The 25,971-nt window shown below is 33.2% G+C and overlaps 1 protein-coding gene across 2 annotated transcripts; it reads right to left on the reverse strand.

The window, feature by feature from the left end:
• Positions 1–2,134: 2,134 nt before the first annotated feature.
• LOC117103181 (prolyl 4-hydroxylase subunit alpha-1-like) lies at positions 2,135–25,846 on the reverse strand. 2 transcript variants are annotated; one of them, XM_033243711.1, is made up of 14 exons: positions 25,628–25,846; positions 21,510–21,683; positions 18,600–18,754; positions 17,058–17,222; positions 16,568–16,728; positions 15,985–16,036; positions 13,107–13,312; positions 12,580–12,753; positions 11,697–11,867; positions 9,903–9,956; positions 8,584–8,634; positions 4,558–4,626; positions 4,016–4,112; positions 2,135–3,378 (listed from the first exon to the last, which is right to left on the reverse strand). In XM_033243711.1, exons 2-14 carry the CDS (start codon positions 21,677–21,679, stop codon positions 3,308–3,310), a joined length of 1,596 nt encoding a protein of 531 aa, XP_033099602.1. In that variant the 5' UTR covers positions 21,680–21,683; positions 25,628–25,846; the 3' UTR covers positions 2,135–3,307. The 2 variants fall into 2 exon arrangements, with proteins under 2 accessions (XP_033099602.1, XP_033099593.1); XM_033243702.1 differs by lacking the exon at positions 8,584–8,634 and adding an exon at positions 8,296–8,361 and having other exon boundaries at positions 25,628–25,845.
• Between the last annotated feature and the right edge of the window lie 125 nt (positions 25,847–25,971).

The raw sequence follows: 25,971 nt of genomic DNA on the forward strand, positions 1-25,971 counted from the left end.
GCTACAGACATATGATCAAGTTTTTCGTTTACAATATTAATATTTAATAATAAATAATAACAATGATAATAATAATGATGATAATGATAACAATAATCTAATAATAATAACAACAAATAAGTAAAAAATAACGAATAATTTAATGATAACGAACTTTTACGGTAAGAAATAACTTCGAGCGTTTGGTATTTTCCTCAAACCCGGTTTACGTCTCAAATAAGTGCTGTACTGTTGCTACCACGAACACCCAGCGATCAGCCAACAATTTTAAATTTCAATTTTAAATGAGACAAATACGGAAAAAATACTCTATTATAATCCTAAATAAATATAGGCCTACTAACAAGTTAAATTTTTCTTCTGTAAGAAGTACAGTAGGCCTATACGTCATCATGTTCGTTGCCAGTCACTCAACATTAGCACCGGGTGGTAATTTGTGTACTGTAGTTTAAATGTCGACATTGGCGATTCAGAAGTGCATGTCCAAATAAATTAGTATTATTATTTAGGCTTGAGAAAACTATACGTGTCGCTAGACAACACTAGCTAAGCCCCATTGTATACTGAACATGTCACCGGACAAAATCATCCATACGTGTCACTAGACAGCATCCAGTTATTGAGAGATAGCTTCATGATCTAATCTTACTGCATACCGAAATTACCAAAGGTGTCGATTGAGTATTTACTTAATGAATGCGCGGACTCGTTTATCTTGTACTCCATGAATAGAGGCTTGGTTTCTAGTGGTTTATTTACGCCTGTCATCAGACTTACTTCAGGTCGTGGGAAATGCACACAAGTCGAGGACAAGCCTAACTTTTGTAGGGTCGTTTAGAAGATAAGAGGGTGTAAATGCACGTGTAAGAGTGTGGCATCAATCGCTGGCCCGTCTCCCACAATGCATTTCTGCACACCTGTTTTCATCCTGTCAACTTGATAGTTTGTATTTAACAGTTTATATAGATGCATGTGATAACATCAGTGGTGGATATATAATTGGAAATTGAGAGGGGCCAGGGAGGGACTTTGACAGATCGAAGATCTCAGCCCCACCATGGTTTGGGCTGAGGTAAGACAATTTATGATTATAGCACCTCTAGATGGCCGGAAATAGCACTCTCAGATTTATAATATAATGAATATAGATTCCCTTTTCCCCCATTTTTAAAATAATTTTGAAAAAAATAGGGGGTCGGGCTGGCTGGGGCCACTTGAAGACACGTCCCTTGACAAATCATCAAAACCTATAGGCCTAATCAGTAATTACTCCTCTATAAACCGAATGTTATTGAGGAGCCCGCTGGCCGTTTTTTCTTTAAAATTAAGTTGTAAATTATTTTAAATCATTATTATTTTTAGATCTGTTTATGAATGGGCCCCTAATTGCCCTGGGCCCCAGTGCTTAGCACTGCCCATCCGTACACTACTGAAACTGCGCATAACATATAGAGTACTGTATTTATTCAAATAAACCCTAAATTCCTGTAAACAAATGTAATGGAAGCAACATCATATGTTAATGTTTACTCTAGTAGAATTACATTTTTTTCAGTAAGTCTTTTTAGGTCCATATTTACAGTGAAATTAAGGGAATTTGAGTACATACTTATACCCCCTCAAAAACCCTTCTCAACAATAAATGCCCCGGGCATTCATTCTAATATAGTACATGCTGTATCCATTGACAATGAATCACAAGTATATGACACTGATTTGCATAATACAAATCCCAATAAAATTTAAAATAAAGTACCTACATTTGTACTGTACTTTTGTAGGTTATATACCTGCAGAGATACAGTATGAATGTTTTTTTTTTTTATCTACTGTATGTGGGTTACTAACATTTCAGGTGAATGTACATACTGTAGTAGTTATTCAATAAATATTTTTCATGATGCAGTAATGTAAATTGTTTTATTAGCAACAATGAATATTTGTATATTTCTTAGAACACAAATTACAGTAAAAAGCATAAAAATGGTTATTTTCTTAGATCTGTAAAAAAAAATTGTACAATTTTGTTTCATTTTGTATAAAATATAACTTTTGTGATATGACTATATTAGATTTTATGTAATATACTTTGATGTGTAAAGTATAAATAAACAACAGAACAAAAATACAAAGGTTTATTTTCATTCTTTGTGTACATTTATTGATAAAGCTTGAATAGCACCAAAAATAATAATAATTTGCTTTAAAACTACTGTGACACATGGGCTAAAATTTTATAGCGAACTCTTATAGCGAATGTTGGAACATGAACTTTTAGTAATAATTTAAACCACTTCATTTAAGTATGTAAATAATTGTTTAGAAATTGTAATTCTATTTTTCATTACGCAGTTAAATAATTAATGTTAATCCAAACAAGAATCAATGATTGATGTATTAAATATGAATGAGGCACTACGCCAAAAACGTTTAAATCACTACTTTGCTACAGTATAAAATGGATCAATCTAAAATGACAAGAACAATGGCTTGGAGGCCTTTTTAGCACACTGTACAAAAAGCATATTTCAATTATTAAAGGAGATTTGTACATTTACAGTATTGCTTACTTATACTACTTTGGCAAGTATGTGGTTAACACACTTAACTACACCTTCAACCTCAAATTTATTTAATTCATTCCTCATTAAACTTTTTAACCAAACCATCAAGGTTGATATTGTCTCTCAAAATTTAACTATTGAATCTAACATGTATGTAAAAAAATATATAAAAATGTAACAAGAATCATGTAAGGGGTCCCAAGTCTCCCAGAAATTGATATAGCCACCTGCAAGAAAGAAAATTACCCTGCAAATTCAAAGTATTTACATGTTTTTAATAATACATTAACAATTGTCTCTTGGAAATAAGGCTGTCTATGGGTATTATCACCATGCGTCGTAAAATTTAATGAAGAAAGCACAAACAGATCTCCTGGAAGTGGTTTCTTCCAACTTGGGACCTCTGCTACAGATAACTGAAACTTTTAGTGAAACCACCTTCTTGTTGTCTCAGTCAAAATATTTTAATCTTGTTTTCTAACATTTTCACATTTTGTGTTAACTATTTTGCTTTTGATGAATAGTAGGGATATAATTACAAAAGGTGTAAACAAGCATAAATTATGAAAAGCTGAGTAAATTTCCAAGTAATATTTCATTATAAAATGTTTCCATTTGTATACTCATGACAAATTAATATAGAAAAAATAACACATAATATTAAATCTACAAATTTTGCATGGTGGTAATTAGAATCTACAGTTAAAGTGCGTACAAAAATAACCCGTCTTTGGACTTGTGTATCATTCATGTTGAGAAAGACTGCAGGGGCGTCGGAATTCCTGACCATATTCGTGAATCCATTTGTTGCTAACTGCAAAAAAAACATTGAATCTGGTTACATAAAAACAAGTTTTTTGTGTTAGATTATTTATTTTGGAAAAATATTTATGAATGAGTTGGTTTATGGACCAAAGTTTGGGTATCAAAAGTTCCTAAATCCCCACCCCCACCAAGTTTAAATTAATACTTAGGATCTGTCTTGAGGTCAACAGGGTCAAACCCCCTGCTGCCATGTATTTTGCCTCTGTCCAACAAGTCAAATTGGGTACCTAGTAGCCAGTTGTGTATCTAGAAGTCAAGAAATGGGATGCTGATGGGGTTGGGGGCGCAAAGGTGGGTTGGGGGCGCAAAGGTGGAGTGGCTAGATGATTAAGTGAAGGGCATAGGTTGCAAACTATGGTGATATGAGGTGATTTTTACCTACTCAAACATGATTTGTTTGCCTCAGATATTTTTAATGGGAAGGGTGGGTGGGGCCCCTTTTTTTTGGGGGAGTGTGCCCACCCACTCTTTAGATACGCCATTGCTAGCAGCTGCAAATTAACTTATGCCAATTATTTCTTCCAATATTATTGGATCCTCCCCCAGGAAGCTGAGTAAATGTTCTTAGTATCTCATCGAATAACTGGGTAATAATATTATTATTATATTATTATACGGTAGCTTACCCCACTTAGAACCAGCAAGAACCGGGCAGCCAGCGTGCCGAGTCAACATATCTCCGTCCCCTGATTTGAACAGATTGTACCAAAATGCTGCTGAATACTGTACGTCAACAAAAACAAAAGAACACCTGGTTCATCAATGGCAAACTATTTGATTTAAGATTTAGCTGTAGCTAAAAATAAAATCAATATCATTTTATTTTAATTAGGGTGTAACAAATTCAAAATACTGAAATATGTGTAGTATTAAATTCAGGCGCCGGAGGAAAACAAATTTTTGGATATGTTGTAGAACTGATTTTTCTAAGACAGAAAAAAGTAGTTTGATCAAAAACTGAGCAACGGTGAATGAGATACAGATTTTTGAATACTGTATTTAAAAACTGGGAGGAAAAGGTGTAAAAATGGGCGGTTACGCCCCTTTATCCCCGTTGCTAGTGAAAAGTTGATGGTACATGATCACCTTAAATACTGTAAATGGTATCAAATATAAATGGTGATAATGAGGATGATGATAGGGAGAGTAATATTAGAGGAGAATGTACCTTGATCGGCAACATCCTGGCACCAACTTCAGTAAATACTGTTGCACCTCCAGCTTCAACATCGCTCATCTGTAATTCAATCAAACTATTTAAATACTTTACACAAACACTAATGCTAGGCACTCACTGTCGTACAACGAATCCAACTAGGCTCCCCAGGTGCGAATCCAGTAGGGGAAACGTGCCCCTCCCCTTGTTTTTGACAATAAATTTTAAAATTTCAATGTATATACTGTACAGTAGATGTTTTGTACTAAAATTAGTGTTACTGACTTATTTATTCTAAAAATGTTGTGGGTTCCCATGTTTGAAAAATTCTGGATCTGCCCCAGGGTCCCTGTGAGCAATAGATAAAGCAATGCCGTTTGCTGACTGTCGGTGGCAGTCTAAACGGATCCTTGTTAAAAACTTTGCATTCTCCATAAAATAGCGTCAGCGCAGTGAGTGCCTACCACCTAACACATACAAAATCTTAAAAGCATAACAACAATAGAGAATCACTGCACTGAACACAACAGAAGTGAATGTACCATACTGACTCCATACTGACTTAAGTATAATAGCACCCTCATTTAAGTGGGCATTAATTTGGTTGAGGAAACAATGTACTAAAGTATACGTTACTGCCACATTTTTATGTTAATTACTCAGTTTATTATTTAGCGATGCTGGCTTTGGGATGGTAAGCCTCATTTACGCAAACGAACACACCATGAGGTAGGAATCACTAGCAGATTGAAGCAGATCCCCTCCCATACCCAAGAAATCAGTTGTTACGTTCTATTTTTTCTTTTCTTACACACAAAATTCGCTTTGTATATTCTTTCGTGCCAGTGGCTCCCTTCTCAATACATTGACTCAGCAATCTTATGTTACCACCCACATAGCTAATGTTTCCAACAACCTATACAAGTTATTTTCTAGAATTATCAGTATGGTACATTACAATTCATTGGTTAATGTAAGGAGGGGAAAAATGTCATGAAAAATTCATAAAAGCATAACACTAAAGCTGGAAAATACAAGAAAACTAAGAACAGCAATCAAAATTTAGTCAGAGATAATTTATGATCCAAGCCAATTTGAGTCACCTAAAAAGAAAATCAGCAAACATCACCCTATACAGTTACAAACAATTAAAGACCTTATAAATAAAGATAATGCACTCTTTTATAATTCAAACAAAAAAGGGACAATAGACCTTTCCAGAGTGTCAATCAAACTTAACAACTGACCAATCAGAACAGCGCTAGGAATACGCACGCGTCTTACAAACACACATGTTGTCCCACAAGCGCACGTGTTTGCGTATGTGCACTGCCGTCTTGTGGGACCTTAGCAACAATATCCAAGGGGCGGAGCTTAGCGGAAAGATTTCCATTTAATCGGGCCATCTACAGTATAATATGCTAATTCATGGTAAAACAATAGAAAAATTGATGAGTGCACTGACTTTGGTTGTAAGATCTTCACTAACATACACAGTAAAGACATACTGTCTATGGATCAAAACAATTCAGTTTTTGCTTATAGGGGTGTGCCAGTCATTGGGGAGGCTTGGCCTAGTTGTTCAGGAGCCTTGGTAAAGTCTGTTACGGAAAAATGAAACATGATGGGGCTGAGGAGGGTGTGGACTTTGGCACCTGTCAGGGGATGGCTGGCACCACCCCTGAATTAAAACCAGCACCCAATATTACTTAAATGTTAAAATTTATTGCTTATGTTATTAGCTTGAAAATAGACAGTATATCTTTACCAATAAAAAAAAGCATTCAACTATTATATTTGAACCAACCTAATGCTGCTAGAATTAACTAAAGATAAAAGCAAAATTAAATAAAAGTAAACATCAACATGATGGAAAAAGAACAAAATAACTATGAAAAATATAGCATTGTCATGCACAAGTGTACGTAATTATTACATGTGATGGTACTTTGTCATATTTCCTGTTCTGATAATCTTAATCCTGCAGCCTGTATGCTTGCCAATTTCAGGATGGAAGGGCTTAGGGAGTGGGATTTTTTTATTTTTATTTTCTGAAACAAATTCTGGGGGTTTGTTGAGACTTGAACTAATACTGTAAAATTAAAGGAACATATAGATCTACATCAACATTGTGTGATTTGAACCCAGGACAACCCTGGGAACGGAAAGCAAGCAGATTAACCAAGAGGTTAATTAACAGCTTAGGTTCACCATTCTACTGTAAACTGCTAAACTGCAACATATTCATTATAGAGAAGGATAAATGTTTTTAGTTTTGAATTAAAATATCATATTTTAGTAAAGTGAATATATTCCAACCAAAATAATTTACAATACTGTAGTGTTATGTTGAAACAGTGGCGAATCCAGGAATTGGAAATGCAGAGGCCCCAAAAAAGGGATTTCCAGAAATAGAGGGCCTAGACCACTTCAACCCCACCATGGGTGGGGCTGAGGTAAGACAATTTATGATTATGGCACCTCTAGGTAGCCGCAAATGGCACTCTCAGACTTAACTTTAATTATAATTTTCCCTTTTTGACAATTTTTTTTTTTGAATCCACTGCTGTGTAACGAAGAGTTTATATCATATTAATTAATGATTAATTAAAGGTAATATGGAAAAAGAAATGTATAATTTTTTTTAACCGATAATAATAATAATATGATAAATGAGTAAAGAGTGAAATAAACCATGTTAAATTAATAAAAGTTGATATGTTCCAAGTAAAATGCTATCAATTAACTCTCAATGAAGCTGTATGAAGTTGATAAACAACGGAAACATTACTAAGAAAAAATGCAAAATTTCAAAATGAATAGAAAAAGAATAAGCACCAATACCGAAACCACTATTTATCAAGAAACACAATGAAAGAAAAAGTGATATTATTTAATGCACTGTCATTAATATCAACTTCAGTTTTAACCAAGAGAAAAATACAATTATTATCCATTTACAAAAGTTTCCTTGTTTTTCAATGAAATTTTGCTTGTTTTTAACACACATAAATTTGTATTACTTTAGATTGAATACCATATTTTCTCTGGTTGTCATGAACTGATGAAACAATTATTTCCTTTGAGAGACAGGATGGAATACTAATACACATTATAATATAATGATTAAAAAATCCAATTAATAGAAATTTATTGAACATTTTGGAAATGTCTGTAAAAATTTAGAGAAGAAATTCATTTTAAACTAATACAAATTGCAATACCGTAAAACCTTAAATTGAAGCCCTGGGCTTCTTTCTTTGGGCTTCAATTGGGCTCATTGGGCTTCAATTCGAAGTTTTACGGTAGATATGAATTATCATCATTCATCATTTGCGCATATTTTAAACTGAAGTTTTTGGATATTAAAGCTTTGTTCACACTACTACATTGTATGCAACAAATTTGGGTGATATACCCATATATGGGCAAGATATACCCATATATGGGCAAGATATACCCATATATGGGCAGGGCAAGATATACCCATATATGGGCAGGGCAAGATATACCCATATATGGGCAGGGCAAGATATACCCATATATGGGCAAGATATGTCATATTACATCCAAATATGTTCACATCACATTAATTTGTCACTCAGTGATGATAGTGTGGACAAAGTTTAAACCATATATGCAAATGAGTACTGTGAAACTTGTAAAGGTGAAAGGTGAAGCATTCTCTGACATCTCTGTATGAAAAAAAAAAACACCTCTTTTTTTTTTGGACAGGGCGACGATACTCACGTAGAAAAGAAGTGTGGCAACTCGGTTACCAGTTGCAAGATCTTTAAACGCATTCACTTCTTCTTTCTGGATGAACAAAGAAATCGTTATAGTACAGCAAGTTAAAAGAATTCCTATACTGGAAGGAAAATTCTAATAGTAGCGGCGTGGCACACAAAAACATAAAATAGTACATAGAGACAGATCCGAAGATAGCAACACATTAGAGACGTGGATTAGATTGCATGTGTGCCAACGACCGTTGCTAACGAAGTCTCCTTCCAGCACGTCACACAACTGGTTACTTACATAAAAAAGCATTGTTGCTAATCTATTGCCCACGCTATAAGCATTTGGTCTCTGCAAGACAATGAAACACTACCAGTGACGAGGATTCTACTTCAGGAACATAAAGCTGGGCACACACTGCACGGTTGCCGACAGAACTATTTATGCTCACTGTCATTGCTGGATGACACATGGTCGTCTGCTATTTATCGATAATTGACTGAGTGGAAAACGACTCATGTTGCGTTCACTATAAAATCGCCTGTCTCTTATACACATCTAGATGTGTATAAGAGACAGTTATTATACGGTAGCTTACCCCACTTAGAACCAGCAAGAACCGGGCAGCCAGCGTGCCGAGTCAACATATCTCCGTCCCCTGATTTGAACAGATTGTACCAAAATGCTGCTGAATACTGTACGTCAACAAAAACAAAAGAACACCTGGTTCATCAATGGCAAACTATTTGATTTAAGATTTAGCTGTAGCTAAAAATAAAATCAATATCATTTTATTTTAATTAGGGTGTAACAAATTCAAAATACTGAAATCTGTGTAGTATTAAATTCAGGCGCCGGAGGAAAACATATATATATATATGTATATATGTATATATATGTATGCATATATGTATGTATATATGTATATATATATAGTAATATATAATTACATATGATAAATTTAACATAGATTATTGTAAATGTTAATATTAATGCAATTGCTAGAAAGTAACAACACAGAAGCATTATGCAGAAAACAAAGAAAGCTTGCAATCAATAGGCTACAGTATAATTATGAGTTAAGTCACTGCTAAAAGCTGTGGCCTAGCCTGGGACATTATCAAAGTGCATTCACTAATAACTAAAGTTTTGCAGAACTGTTGAAAAATAAGTACCAAAATAAGACCCAAGGGTATCTTTTTAAGGTTTAACATAGTTGTGACAATATGCAGTGATTGAACTTTGACTCTTGACCTTGAAGGATGTCATTCTAAGAAGTTAATTTTATAAATGAAGGAATACATAGGCACCATGGGCCAATAGAATTATACAGTAATTCAAAGATATTATTCTATTGTCATAATCCAAACACAGAATGCAATGTTTGATGCAATTACAAAGACCTGAACAAAAATTATGAATAGTAAAGATTGATGAAAGAAAATTGAAATAAAGAATGGATATTCTAAATACCAAAGAATGAAGAGACATTAGGTTGTTCTTCCTTTTATAATATGAATATCAAGTTTGAAGTATAAAGTAAATCAAAGGATTAGAAATAATCTGGTTTCATTCTCTTGTCATCCTTAGCATGTGTACTTACGCTCACCCTTACTTACCCTTGCAAAATCAAAATGAGGTTCATAATGTCCTCCTATACCATAGTTCACTACCTGTATTGAAAGAAGATCAATTATCAGCAGAGGGCAGAATTACATATTCACATACATGACTAAAATGACTGGTAGTAATATAATAAACAAACAATATAGTACAGTAACAATTTTCAGATTAAATGAATTATGATTATATTATATAAAATAGTTTTAATTACAAGAGCCTGGTTATATATTTATTGTCAACCCAATAAATACAGCTGAATATTTGGGACTCATAAATTATGCACCTTTGTGCATTGAACACATTCAAATTAGGCCAACACAGGTAAATAACACAATGATGTATTAGTACAATACTACAGATTAAATGTATAAAACTATACAGTTTAAGTAAACATTAAATTCACTTTTGAATTGGAAAATTTAATGTCATACATAAACAATTCAATTTTTGATCTGCTTCTCTCTTAATTACATATCGTCCTGTCATATACTTCTCTTTACCAGTGGCGTATCTTGAAGTCTTGAATTGGGGAAGGGTGATGGGGTGCGCGAAGGTGAAGAGGGAGGCTCGGTGATCAGTTGAGGGGCGCTAATTCGCAAAATATGGTGGTTTAGGTGATTTATAACTACTTGACTGTGATTACGCGAGTAATTTTTGGGGGGGCATGCGCCCCCGCGCCCTCCCCATATATACGCCACTGCTCTTTACCTCTATCCTAATGCAATGCTAACCACTGTCATTAAAGAGTTACATCAAGACTGAGATCCACAACCATGTCTGCAGTTGATTCTAAAAAAAATAAATCTTTTATATACCTGTAATTCCTCAGCTGTCTCCATTGTTAAACCGGTTACGTCTTGTATACGATTATTGACGGTTTCAACGACTTTGTGTTCAATGCCTTTCAACCAGGCACTTTTACTTATACGGTAGTTAGCAAATTCCAAAACACCTGTTTTGGGATTTTGTATAGTGGCTCTGTTTAGCTACAAAACACAAGGTAATAAAATGGGATATTATACAATAATTTTTCTTTTGGTAATAAAACTCTTTTAACTAACCCAATATGTGAGGGAAGTTACGATCTATAACAATTCTAATTAAGAGGCTGAGGGAATAGAGTGGAGGCATAAGAAGATTCTGGGTAGGACAGGATTTGATTACCATTAATATTATTACCCACGGACTTCATCATCACCGCTTTTATCAGCATCCGTAGAAATCATCATCACACGTCATCATCATTATCACTTGTCATTAGTATCACTCATTCTCATTACTATCATTATCAACATGACCCATCATCATCATGTATTATTACTATTATCGTTATCATCATGTATCATCATCATGTATCATCATCATCTTCATTATCACTCACCATCATCACCATCTTATTATCATTGCTATCATCTTTGCTATTATTATTATTATTATTATTATTATTATTATTATTATTATTATTAGTGGCGTAACTAGAAGTCTTGAATTGGGGGGGAGGGAGTCTGATAAGGGGCGCGAAGGTGAAGTGGGAGGGGGAGCTCGTTGATCAGTTGAGGGGCGCTAATTCGCAAAATATGGTGGTTTAGGTGATTTATAACTACTTGACTGTGATTACGCGAGTAATTTTTGGGGGGGCATGCGCCCCCGCGCCCTCCCCATATATACGCCACTGCTCTTTACCTCTATCCTAATGCAATGCTAACCACTGTCATTAAAGAGTTACATCAAGACTGAGATCCACAACCATGTCTGCAGTTGATTCTAAAAAAAATAAATCTTTTATATACCTGTAATTCCTCAGCTGTCTCCATTGTTAAACCGGTTACGTCTTGTATACGATTATTGACGGTTTCAACGACTTTGTGTTCAATGCCTTTCAACCAGGCACTTTTACTTATACGGTAGTTAGCAAATTCCAAAACACCTGTTTTGGGATTTTGTATAGTGGCTCTGTTTAGCTACAAAACACAAGGTAATAAAATGGGATATTATACAATTAATTTTCTTTTGGTAATAAAACTCTTTTAACTCACCCAATACGTTTGGAAGTTACGATCTATAACAATTCTAATTAAGAGGCTGAGGGAATAGAGTGGAGGCATAAGAAGATTCTGGGTAGGACAGGATTTGATTACCATTAATATTATTACCCACGGACTTCATCATCACCGCTTTTATCAGCATCCGTAGAAATCATCATCACACGTCATCATCATTATCACTTGTCATTAGTATCACTCATTCTCATTACTATCATTATCAACATCACCCATCATCATCATGTATTATTACTATTATCGTTATTATCATGTATCATCATCATGTATCATCATCATCTTCATTATCACTCACCATCTCTCCTTATCATTGCTATCATCTTTGTTATTATTATTATTATTATTATTATTATTATTATTATTATTATTATTATTATCATTTATTATTATAATTATTATTATAATAATAATAATTATTATTATTATTATTATAATTATTATTATAATTATCATTATTATTATTATTAATATTATAATTATTATTATTATTATTATTATTATTATTATTAATATTATTATTTTTATTAATATTATTATTATTAATATTGTTATTATTATTATTATTATTAATATTAATATTATTATTATTATTATTATTAATATTATAAATTACCTTAGGCAATGCTAGTGATTTGATGACTTCAACCTCATATTCTGATAGAATATCATGATAATATATAAGAGTTGGATTTTTGAAAACAACTTCAGTCTTGATGGGACTGAGTAGTAATCTCGGTGCGTTGTTATGCGTATAGAAACACCGCAGTTGCCATGGTTTCCCTTGCACCTGCACAAATATAATATCCATCCTTATTCTAAAAATTTTACAACTAAAATGTTTAACGATAATAATATCCACAAGATTAAACTGAATTCCTTAAAAATAGAAATTTGTATAGATAGATAAATAACACTGATCACATTCTTACATTTCTTATTCAGTTTATTTTGAGAAAGGAATGAGCCCATGAACTGGCATTTAAACCACTAAGCAGGAGGGGATGAGGGGAGGTGTTTGTTTATATTCAAACCGATTCAGTGATAAGCATTAGACAAAAACTGGTATCAATTTTACCATATGTAATTACATTGCAACCACTTCTAAACATATTTCAACTTTTGAACACAATAAATTGTTACCTTGACTGCATTTGAATCACCCCGACAAAGGGCTTCATAACGTTCTCGTTCATCTAAAGATGTCAATGGCCTGTCCCCAGGGGGAATATCCATGAGGCCATCTTTTCCATCAGGATCTTTTCCGTTTTCTCCTTGTTTCTTTTCTAGTTTCTTTAACTCATTAGTAAAATATTCTTTGTTGCTGAGTGCTCGTTCATGTGTATTGTCTGCAAAAAAATCACTTTATATATTAAAACTTCATTTTTTATACTCTGTTAACAGCAATTTACAATTACTGTACATTCAGCTTGGAGAAAGGAAACAGATATAGTAGAACCTCAACTTTACGTATGGTAGAGGACCAAAGGGCATAAGTAAACCTGGGGATTCGTAAAATCAAGGTTGCATTGAATTTGTGGTGACCATTGAACTAATATGTACGTAAGACTCAATCAACTCATGTTATGAACAAACGATACCTAGGCCTACCACAAAAAAATAAAAGGAGTTACTTATTGGCAAGCATACTATGCAGTTTTGCTGTTCAGATAGCAAAACCCTCTTAATGCCTTATTTAGAAAATTACAGCACATGATACATTCATATCCTATGAAATAATACTAATAGAAACATGGACAGCATGTGTCTTTCCCAGGCATTACAATCAATTTTTTCCTAACCCCTACGCACAAAGGAGCCGCGTATGGTGATGATTAGATATGTATAATCTTATATCAAAGTGACCAATACAAGCGCTTATATTTCTAGAGGTAGGGTGGGAGAACCTGTCATGAAGTTTTTTATCTCCCACCCTTCCCCAAGCTATTCTCTCATTTTTACAAAAATCTTAACGATAATCATAACTGATATTGAAAAATCACGGCTAATAATAGACCTATTAGGAAGCCTTGTAGGCCTAAGAGAATGGATGGGGCTGACACAATTAATTTCTATTAGAACTAGCCAGCAGCCTTTCACAGGTTAATACCTAGGTTTTAGGGTAACATTGGTGATACCAGTAATTCTGGTCATTGATTATGACACCATGCCATTAATCTAATTATGTTCCAAGCTCAAATTTATGTCACTGTACTGTAGAAATAGCATTATTGATAGTAAACTAAGCAAACTGGATATAAACTTACTGCGAGCTTTTGTCCATGTTATCAACATGACAGAGCGGTTTTTTTTTTTTTAAATAAAAAGTAATAGCATGGAAGAATTAGTTTAGACTACTACACTAATTACTCCATGGTAATACTGTACTTCGTTTTTCTTGACTCAATTTGTCAAATAAAAACAATTTAAAAGAGTAATTTAAGTTCCCTTTCCGTGCATTCAGAGGTGCAAAATACTGACAAATTTCGCACTTCGGCGCCAACCATGGTGGTGAACACGTGGTCCAGACACTCCCTTGCAGAACCCCCCACCCTGTGATACTAGCATTGTTTGCCATAATAAAATACTATAAAGTATTTAAAAGAGTTTTAGTTCTAGGTGTTAGATCAGAGAACAGCTGTGGGTCTATTTATGTCATGAATTATAAACATTTAGTTGCAAACATGACATACGGTAATACTGCATTGCATTATCTAATTGGACAATTTTATTGATATGCTGTTACATTACTGAAAATATCCATTAAACCAACATTCATTTTCTTTACTTCATGGAAAGTCAATCTCAAATTGTTGATATTTTTAAATTAAAATATATTGCTTTTCTCAGCCTTGAATATATGTGCGATATTTTATGCTCTTGAACCACATGGCTTATTCTTTGTTAAAATATTAATATCTCGAGTGAGGTGATATTAGTTTGCTAAAGAAATGCTATAGAGTATATATTTATCCATTTTTCTTTCAGATCAGAAACAGCTGTAGGCCGATTTCCATAATTTAATATTGACTTCAACAAAACATGATATGCTATAATAATAATTATTTTATTAAGGACAATTTCTTAACATTTTTAACATCATTATATGATATTGTATTAAATTTTCTTTTAAAATCAATATTGAACAATAATTATATTGATATATGCTGATACTAAACTACAAATATTCATTACTATAAGCCATTAAACCAACATTACTGTAGCCTCGTTAAAAGTTTTCAGATTAATTTTCTTTGCTGTATGGCAATGTATTAGTTGTGTTTGTTTTTCTCCACGATGCTAAAGTCAAGCAGATGTTTGAATGAACACAATTCGCATATGAAGCAGACGTTCTGTTTTTTTTATTGATTTGTTTATTATTTATTATAACATCATCACAAATTCCTAATAGTTTTTAATTAAGCAATATTGCTTTGTTCAGCCTGTGTATTTTATTATCTTATAAGTGAATTATATGGCTTTTGCATAGCTTTTTTTAAGTTCTGAAATTTCGAGTACGATGAAATTTGTTTGTTACAACATACTGTATTTTGCCCAATTTCAAACCAGATGTTGGATATATTCATCCAACCTTTGTTTTCTATTTGATAGAACAACCGCAAGTTACACTCTCTTCACTCTCGACCCCGCCCTCCACTTATGAAGCTCATAAATCCGCCCCGGGGCACCAACTGTACGATGGTCAGGATGGTCTCTAGAATCGTGCCTATTCTTGGTATTGAAGTGACAGTTTATTAAACAATCAATCAATTTGGTTACCTCATCTTTATATTGCTATTTTCAAGCCTATCATTGGATCCACAGAAAAAAGTATCCAAAAGTCTAAAATTTTGTTTTAAAATTCAATTTTAGTGTATTTTCCTGAATTATGACAGACATTCTTTTTTGTTAGTGCTCTTAGCATGACAAAATATAATTGCAATGGTTTTATCAACAACAATTTGAACACTAAATTTTTAACAGTTAATCTATGTAGTGTACATTTTTGTTTATATCTCACCTAATTGAAGAAGCAGATCCGTCACACCCATGGCAGCTTCGGTATTTCCTTGCTGTTAACATCAATGTGAATAGTAAAGAATGAAAATGGTTAATAAGCAAAACCTTAAAAATAAAATTATTATTCATTGATTCATTCATTCAGGCAACTACTACATTGTTTAACATATCAGGCCACCGACAAATGAAGCCATTAATATAACAACAATAATGTGATCAAAATATATTTATTAGATGAGACCTTTTCTTTTCTAATTGAAAGCCACATAAAGGAACTTAGATTAACTAAACATGTAACTGAGTATCTCTGCATAATTTTAGGAATTTATAATTATTATCAAGTCTAGAGATCTGACTTACAGTGATTAAACAATGGAGGAAATATATTAAGATTAAACTTTACTAAGACTCACCAAGGCTATGGCTGGCTTGGGATCAGATTTACTTGGGATCAACCTCACTATGAACAGGTTGGGATTACTAACTTGCACTACTTATCATTCGTATGTTGTTACTTGTATGTTCATCTTATATATATTTTTTCTTTACTTTGTTAGATCTTATTAATAATGAATTCCACCTACCATGTATGTTGAATAAGCTAGGTAGTCTAAGACTGTAATTTTCTGAACATCAGGCTTATTCTCATTCATCATCTTTTTATAAGCCTCCTGCATCCAGAGTACGCTGTGGTAATGGTCATCCTCATTGTAGGCTGCACGTCCAATCTCGAAGCACTCCGAGGCTGTAAGTGGACAACAAACATTCAAAACATATATAAACTGTTCTAACATTATAGTTTAGTTATGAAACTCAGCATGAAAGCTGATTTTTCATGTACCTGGTCATTTTGATTTTGTGAAAAATCTGTGTAACAAACATTCTTCTTTGTTATATTGTCCAAGGAGCAGAAGATCATCTGAGCTAACATTATCTTATCAGCCATTCCTGATTATGTGTTCAGAGTGTATACAGACACCCATGCACAGTCATTTGTACAACATATCAAAACATGTTTTTCCTTCAGCGCCAATGATGGCAGCGAAATTTAAAAATCTAAAATTACTTTCTCACCAGAAAGTGGTTCTGTGTCCCAAGTACCCTTAATGGTTCCATTTGAAATAGCTGATGTTGGCAACCTGTACGTATCCTGCAGTCTCAACAAGGCTAGAGCGGCGCCCTCAACATCTTCCACTGATGGTATAGAATCTTTGTATGTAGAGATGTTGGCTATGTAATCTACAGGAAACGAGAGTGATGGATTCAGTAAAGAGTGTTTATGTTGCAAATCAATGCTAATCCTCAAAATCCAACCAACATCATGTTCAAATCATTAAGGCTTCATAATTATACTGATCAAAGAAAAAAAACTATAATTTTGATTATAAATTTGGTAATAAATATATACTGTATCTTTACTAAAAACGTATGGGCGGCTTAAGTGAAATTACTGTATTTGTATATCTTAATATTATATATTTTCATGGATATTATTAATTATTTGTAGTTATAACTTTTGTTATGTCTTTATGGGCCCAGACTTTTATCATGGTGAGCTTTTGAAGTCTTAGAATCACATATGTTATTTTATCATAGCTGGCATTTTGTATATTTTTATGGATTAAAAAATATTTATATATTTAAGTTCTGTTTTGTTTTTATTGGCCCAGACTTTTACCATGGCGACTTTTTCAGTTCTTAGAGTTGTGTACAGTAGGTTATTCATTATAACAGGAGTCACTAACTATGGAAAGGAAATGAAATATTGGTAATAGGCCAAATATAACATACCGTATGTCCTTAGGGAGAATGAATATTTCATGTTTTATTTGAATTGACTATATTTGGAAAAATATCACTATATCTAAATTACTAAAGGAAATAAAGATATAACTCAGGATAAGTCAAGAAAGTCAAAAAGGCTTTATATCCATTTGGAAGGGGAAGCAAGGGTTAGTTTATGTTTATGTAGTGAGGTGGTACAGTATCTATGCACTTTACTATAGTCAAATAATTTGACTGGTTGTTTATATGAGTTACTGTAGGCCTATTGATTAAACAAATTATTTACAGTATGACAAGCAAAACTAAGCTCATGTTAAAGTATCAAATTTTAAAATGTTCAGCATCATTTATACTTTTGTACTACATACACAATCTACTAAACAGGTATGTGTTATGTGTGTAAATATAATGTAATATAGTTGGGTTTATACTTTATAGTTGTGCTTTACACACCAAACTAATTATTTTATTGCTACATAATTTAAACTGCCATATATTAATTGACTGTACCTACAGTAGCAATCCACTTGAATTAATTATACCTGTACTATGCCAGTTATCAGTGCTAATACAGTATACCATGCTACATTTACCTTGCTACATCATTTACGCATGCTACACCACTACCTGTTCTACATCACTTACCTGTTCTACATGTAAATCAGTATGGAAATTTGTCACATAGACAAATATGATAAAGAAACCAAAGTACATAATATTAATCTAATGCCAAATCATTTACCTGTGCAACATCATTTCCTGTTGTACAATACACTATCTACTGTACCTGTGTAACTGTTAACTACATCATTTACAAGAGACAAAATTTACCTGTACGTGGTTCATCCATTCGGATGAAAGTCTCAATTTCCTGCCAATCATAATGGAAGCGTTTAATGAGCAGGAAGCTGTTGACCGGATGACCTAGGTAGTGCTCAGGATCCTCCACTGCCTCCTTGCTTACCCTGTTAAGTTTAGTGGCCATTCTACAACATAAGGAAAATAGGTCAAGCACAGGGCACTTGCAAACAAAGCAATTTTAGATGGGCATTGTAGCAACAACCTTGGGAGATGGTCACTTGAGGACAGTCTGCTTATATTCTAGTACAGTACCTGGAGTACAACCACTGCATGTGTACAATTACTGTATAAACTATAATGCCAAATTGTTAATTAATATAATTGAACTTAAATTTGAGATGTGTCAGGAAAATTCCATAATTCTTTTAATACAGTATCATCACTCTCCAATACTAATCTTCAAATGTTAAGGGCTAACTACGATTTCCAAATGAACAGAAGTTATAATATAATATGAGTGTATTTAAGGATCCATATTTTAGCTGTATTTATACCGTTGTGACAATAAAGTTCTATCATATCGTATCGTAATTACAGTATCAGCAACACTGAATAAAAACAAAATAAATTACTGTACATTTTTTTTTTCGTCCTGTAGTTCATAATTTTCAGGAATTTGGAATTGTTTAATAAAGAAAATTTTGCATTTTAGTCAATCTGTTAATGTTTATACAGTAATTACTATAAAAAATAAAATAATTTTAACAAATATTAAATAGGCCTCAGTGTTCTCCCCAGGCCCTTGAAACATCAACACTGCGGCCTGTTTTGTCCAAAGTAAACATAAATTACAAATGAAATAAAACAGTTGCAATTACAGTATTTATTTTACTTGGTGGCTTTAAAGTACAGGCAAATTTTTCGAAATATACCTGCAAAAAGTGCAAATTCTTGTAAACAAAACATTAATATGTAATCCCAACAACCATTAAATTTCAATACTATCTTTGGTACGTATCATTTATTCATATGGAAATGTTGGCCTATTGAGAATATAGTATGATCAGCAATATTAAGAAACATACAGATCATTTTCAAAAGTATTTCTTCCATTGAGTATTTTTTTAATGTATAAGAATATCCGGTTCTTTCCAATCTGAGTGTGATTTTTTGGCTCCTAGTTTCTATACTCTGTGCTATGTATGTTCAGACATTTATTCCTGTATTGAATTTGCTGCACATCATTTGACTGTATTGTAGGACTACTAATAAGTACAGCCAAAGTTTAAAAGCGAGGTCATATATTCAAAGGTCACACTAACTTGGTGTGCTCTGTAGTAAGTACAGTATGTCTTCACAGCACACACTCTGAGCGAACATTACGAATGCCTTGATTAAAAGGAAATTGCATACCCTCCTGAGAATTCTTAGGTTAAAATCATCCAAAGTAAACTTAAATCAAGAGCATATATACAAGCGGTACCTGGGAATGCAGTGTTAGTCCTCTACTTTTTACTATTTTGCCTGAACTAGTTAATACAGTACTGTATACTGTATACTCTATAATCTGTTTTATGTTATTATAGAAACAATCCACTGCAGCAGCCATTAACTTGTGTTTTAAATATTACATTTTAATGTGATTGATGTAGTCATAATCAAATTGCTTCCAGAAAGAGTGCCTGCACATTTCACATGACTTCCTTTAACTTATTAACTAATAAGATTTGGTGTGATGTTTTTCAGATTCACATTTCATTAATAAAATATAAGTTTTCCTCTTATTAAAGACATCTGTGGTCCCTTATGAAAAAATTCCCTTTATCTTTCTTATTCTAATTAGAGATCAAATGCTGGTCCTGAAAGTGGTCTTTACTTGGAGGGAGACCTGTATGTCTGTTTCATGTTTACATTCAATGAGTCACTCGAAGACAGTCTGTCAGGCTCCCATGTGCATGTGCGCAGATCATAGGTGCACGAGGACACTCCTCCCCACCCCCACATATTATTAAGGGGATTTGTCCCCCATTAATTTCATAAGTCAAGAAGATTCCTGAAAATTGTTATAATGAACTGTGCATAAACGACCCAGGTTTTAACGAAAGAGCACTGTACTGTACAGCCAGAGTACATGATGATGGATTTTACTAAAGATGTGTCATTTCTGGCCATCTAGTGGTACTATTTCTTCAAACTGTCACACCTCAGCCGCAACAATGGTGGGGCTGAGGTCGGTGTGGACACATGACTGTCCCTCCCTCCTCCCCCACCCCCCACTTTTGAAAACAGATCTAAGCCCTTGCCCATGTGGAACTGCCTACCATGGTGGTACGTGGTACAAGTAATGGGTACTGTGGGGGCTTGTGTGGAGCTGGGGCTTACAGTGCTACACTTAGTGGTACAGTGTGTTGGATAGGTGTGGGCTTGTGTTATTAAGACAACATTTAGATTTGTCACTTTTATAATTTCTAGATTCATTACAGTATGAGGGAGTGAAATTTGATACAAATTTAACCATAAAGTTTGAAATCGTTAACTTATGAAAACAGACCTTGAATGGAATTTAGAAAATGGATTTACATTAGAATGGGGCTTACATATAATGGGACTTGCATGGAAATATGCTTGCATAGAACAAGAACTTATATCAAAATGAGACTTGGAAGTGCACTTGAAATGGGACTTAAAGTAATACTTTAGTGAAGCATGTGGAATGTGGCTAAGTTAATGCACAGTAGTGGAAGAGTATACAGATGGTGACTCACCACTCTTCAACAAGATATCGTTATATTGTAGCCAAAATGAAATTTAAGATTGTTAATTTAAAACACTTTAAGTACAGTAATATTGAAATTGAGGAGTCATTTAGTGGTCATTTCAAGCCTTAGCTAGGAAAATAAATAAAGTATCAGAACATAGTAAAATTTAAAGAAAACTCACAGTTTCAAATGCTCTATTTTCTTTTCTTCCGCTTCGATATAACTATTTAACTGCTGAACCATATTGTTCTCAATATATACAGAATTTTTAAGCTCAACAATTGCAGTGAATTTCTCAGCCTTAGCAACAGGCAACAAACATACTAGCAACAAGACAATCATCTTCATCATGACCCTGTAAAGATAAAAGTAGTCAACTTAAAATTTAAAGACAAAAACTTAATTTAAAGACTTAATTTAAAGATTTAATTGGAGTTGATTTAAAGAAATCTGAAAAAAATAAAATCCACACAGAATTGTGATATGCCCATATTTGGATACTGTCCAACATAATATGACAAAAAAAACCAATATTATTATTTTTGTAAAGATCGTCAGAGGAGGGCGGGAAAAAAAAATAAATTTCGTTTTCTTATTTAGCTAACGGTTTTGCAAAAAAACATCCAGACAGAGGAGAAAATAAAAATAAAATGTTATTGTTGAATGTAAAGAGTGTAGTAATAAGATGGTTAAATTCTATAAATTTATATAATTGGGAAGAAATACATATCTTATTTTTGGAGATTTCAAGGTAGCAGCGGGCATAATAAAAATAAATAAAAGCTTTTATTTTTTTATTTCTGAAATTAACTTTTTTTGTGGCAGCAGGTGAAGTAATTGGCCAAAAATTAAACTTTTTTTTATAGGAAATCATCATTATTGGCAGGCGGCAGGTTTGCTAAACAAGATATAAAAAAAAGTATTGCCTTATCAAAGCTAAAAGGAAAAACAAATCCCTAAAAGTAGTAATAGTCTAGCATAGTAGGGTAATTATTCCTGTCATGTATTATCATGTTGTTCTGTCAGGATTATAGTACCTGACAGTAGTTTGCTATACTAAAACCAAGTGGGAATTATGAACAAAACAATTACCAAGTATTATATTGATTAAGAGATAATAAAAAGTACAGCCATATGTTTTTATACTGTATTATTGCAGCTGTTTTTAGTATTTTATACTGCATTTACAAGAAATTACTGTCAATTTAATCAATACCACTACCAATACAAAATATTTAAGAATCTAAAGTGAATCGTTCACCTGTTAATATTATTAATATGTTATTCATTAAAAAGACTATAGGCCCACTCACTCTACTCTTACTCTTTAAAACTTTTTTTTTTACTTTTACTCTTGTAAAAGTGATGATGCAGACAAGCAATTCTAATTTTTTTCTCCAGACAAAAGCGTGCAAAAATCAAATGAGAAATCGGTAACAGTGCAATTTATTCTTGTTGAACCACTTAACTAAATTGGGGGAGTACAAACGTAAATCGACATTTGAAACAAATCCAGAAAAATACAATGTTTTTTTTTTTAATTTTGAATTCTGAGCAAGTAATGCATGGAGGGGTAATAATCTAATTTCATGAGACCTCATTCATATTATGGGGCCTCATTCATATGGGGCTAAATTAATCATTTACTTAACTAATAACTAATAATTATTTTTCAATTATTATTTTATCTACTTTTTTTTTAGCTTTTTTTTTTTTTTTTTTTTTATAAAATTGAACTTTTATTTTAAGCAATAAGCTATTTCTCTCTCTTGGTAAGACATTACTCAATTGCAGACATCAAACCAAGGTTAGGTTTCTGCTCAGCATCCCTAGGGATCAGCTCATGTATTCTGGCACCTAAGATGTAATTCTTTAATTGCTTCAGCAGGCACTCTGATACAGCATCAAAATGGATAAGGTCAACATTTGTATAACATTATTAAAGAATATCATTATTTAATGAGAACATGTGTTGGTATCATATTTTAATTCCTGCACACAATGGGTTATACAGTACCATCATCAAAAAGAGGTGAATGAACCATATACAGTATTACAAAATGCTATGTTGACCCTGGTTGGCCCAAATGTCACATACAATTTTGAAGGAATTTGTTATCCCTGGGCCCTGTACTCAAAATGACCCTCTATGCTACACTGAAGCTGTCAGTTACTGTAGTAACTACCAAAGTTGAGTCGGTATTCTTTGCAGCATGACACAAATTGAACCCAGGAACTTGGGATAGGAAGGCAATGCAGACACTTCATTTGCTTGAATTTAATTGTTGTAGGCCTACTGAGTTTATAAAAAAGAAAATGGCACAAAACAGAGAAAGAAACAGCAATTTTTTTAAAATTAAAAGTTGGCCTTATTATAGTAGCCTACACTTTTTTTTTGTATAAGAACCAATTAAATTTTGCCCAGGATTTGGCCAAATAAAAAAAATTACTAGTTTCTTGTCCACTTGCACATCTATTTTTTTCTGCCTCACCAAGTTTTTAAATTTTTTTCCCCTTTATTTTACAAAATGTGGATAACTCACATCAGTAAAATTCCTCTCTCAATCATTCATGGTTGAGGATACATATGGTAAGATTCATGTCTAGTCTTTTTTTATTTGCTTTTAATGTGTCTAGTTGGTAAAAGTGAGAAAGTAGAAGTAGTCTCCCATTCTTCGATTTGCCGTCTCAGAGTTTTAAAAAAACGTGTCCTCATTCTCCTTTTTTTTAAATATTAAGATGAGTAACTACTTTTTTTTTTACTTGGCCTTAGTGTTCTTATTTTTTGGTGAATTTCACACTCAAAATGTTCTTAATAGTGTTCTTATTTTATATACTTTTCAAAGATAGAAAATAATTATTGTACAGCAGTACTAGTAAGCCTTTTGAACATCATACCAGTCAGCGCTTTATGGTTTGTGGTTGATGTTGAATTTTGTGGGACAGATTGACAGGTTAAGATATTCACCAATCAACTTCTAAGGAAAACGTCTGAAGCACCATCTTTTAATTTTTGTTGATCCATTATTGAAAGTTGGCATAATTTGATTCATAAAAATTAGATTTAGATAGATAAATAAATGATCTATGATGACAGATAAATTAAAGGTCTATTTAAGAGATGCTACCTGTATACCATACAGTAAAGTTTTTTAATTGCACGGAGGACATTTTAAAAAACAGGTCAAATTTGAGCCAAAAATTGCTAGGAAAATAGGTGCGCAGAATTGTAACTGCTGCATACAATAGCATTGGTATATTAAGATTTGATCAAATAATATTTGGCAAAATCTGTGATAAAATCAGTCCTTATTTTCTGAAATGCGCGGACGGATTTCTAGGCCAAATTTTTGCGTGGAGAATACATTCACCACGCAGCCCTGTATATCATCACTTCATTATTAAATTCTCACTATTGGAATTCATCTTTAAAATTTAGCAACTTCGGCAACTTTACATCATCTTAAACAATAATAAAAACATATTTTTGCCATCAATAATAATTAAACAATGCATGTCTCGCAATTAGTGGGTTTATCCAGGTAAGTATTCACGACATAGACAATGCATGTCTCGCATACTTCTATATATAAATTCATTTACAGAACGGTATTTATAATTAAAGGTTAGAGTAGACACTTTAATATTTACAAACAGTTAGACCTATTTGTGTTAATTTAGAATAAAAATAAAGCAACCATCATTAAAATAATAATAAATCAAGTAACATACAGCATCAAAAATATTCAGCTGATACAATATGATATACTAAAATTCATAGATATAATTCTTAATAATATACTAGGTAGGCCTAATCCTATAAAAATAGGAATGTTCAGTTACTCCACAACGGTCACTGATTGGTCACGATGATATAACTACACATAGGCCTATGTAAATAATGTAGATAGCTAGGCCTAGCCCTAGAATTTTTCTCTCCTAGGGCTAGGCCTAACCTACTCACTAGGCCTACTATATTTTGTGTTTTTAACAACAAAAAAATGCTGGTTCTTAAGAAAATTGGATTGTCCTAGCCTAGTAATTCATGTGTAAAGTAACTTTAGCGATATAAATACAAACCCATACCAAAAGCGCTAGGTCCCTAGGCTAAGCAGGCCTATTCAGCTCACCCAACAAAGTAGGTCTAGACAGTGAGTGGCGAGATAAGCCTCATTTGTTTTGATTGCATAGGCCTACACACACACACATTGAACAAACTCACTCAACCCAATCCACACACACGGACGACGGATAAACTTTGATGACAATGCTCTAGCTAGGATAGTAAATAATACTCACTTCGCAGAAACACAATTAGGCAGAAGGCCTTTAAGCAACTTAAAAAGGCGAAAACAGCAAGGTTTATGAGAGACTAAGTATTAGGCCTAGTCTGTGGCCTATGTCTACGTGCATATAAAGTGTCAACGTGTACACTTCCCAGCCAGAAAGCTCATGCTTGAGACGACACGGATCGTATTTCCTTCCTCGCGTTTTCTTCATTATATCGGGTAAATAAGGACGCTGCATGGAATGAATCGAGCGCCCTCTAACTTGAATGACGGGTAAACTTACCGTAAACTTAACGAAAACCCTCCCAGTTTTTCTTTGGTGAGAAATTATGAAAACTGAAAATGGTTTTTTTT

The sequence above is a fragment of the Anneissia japonica genome, unplaced genomic scaffold (genome assembly GCF_011630105.1).
Source record: "Anneissia japonica isolate Jap-2015-1 unplaced genomic scaffold, ASM1163010v1 scaffold287623_len557403_cov176, whole genome shotgun sequence".
Lineage (NCBI taxonomy): Eukaryota > Metazoa > Echinodermata > Crinoidea > Comatulida > Comatulidae > Anneissia > Anneissia japonica.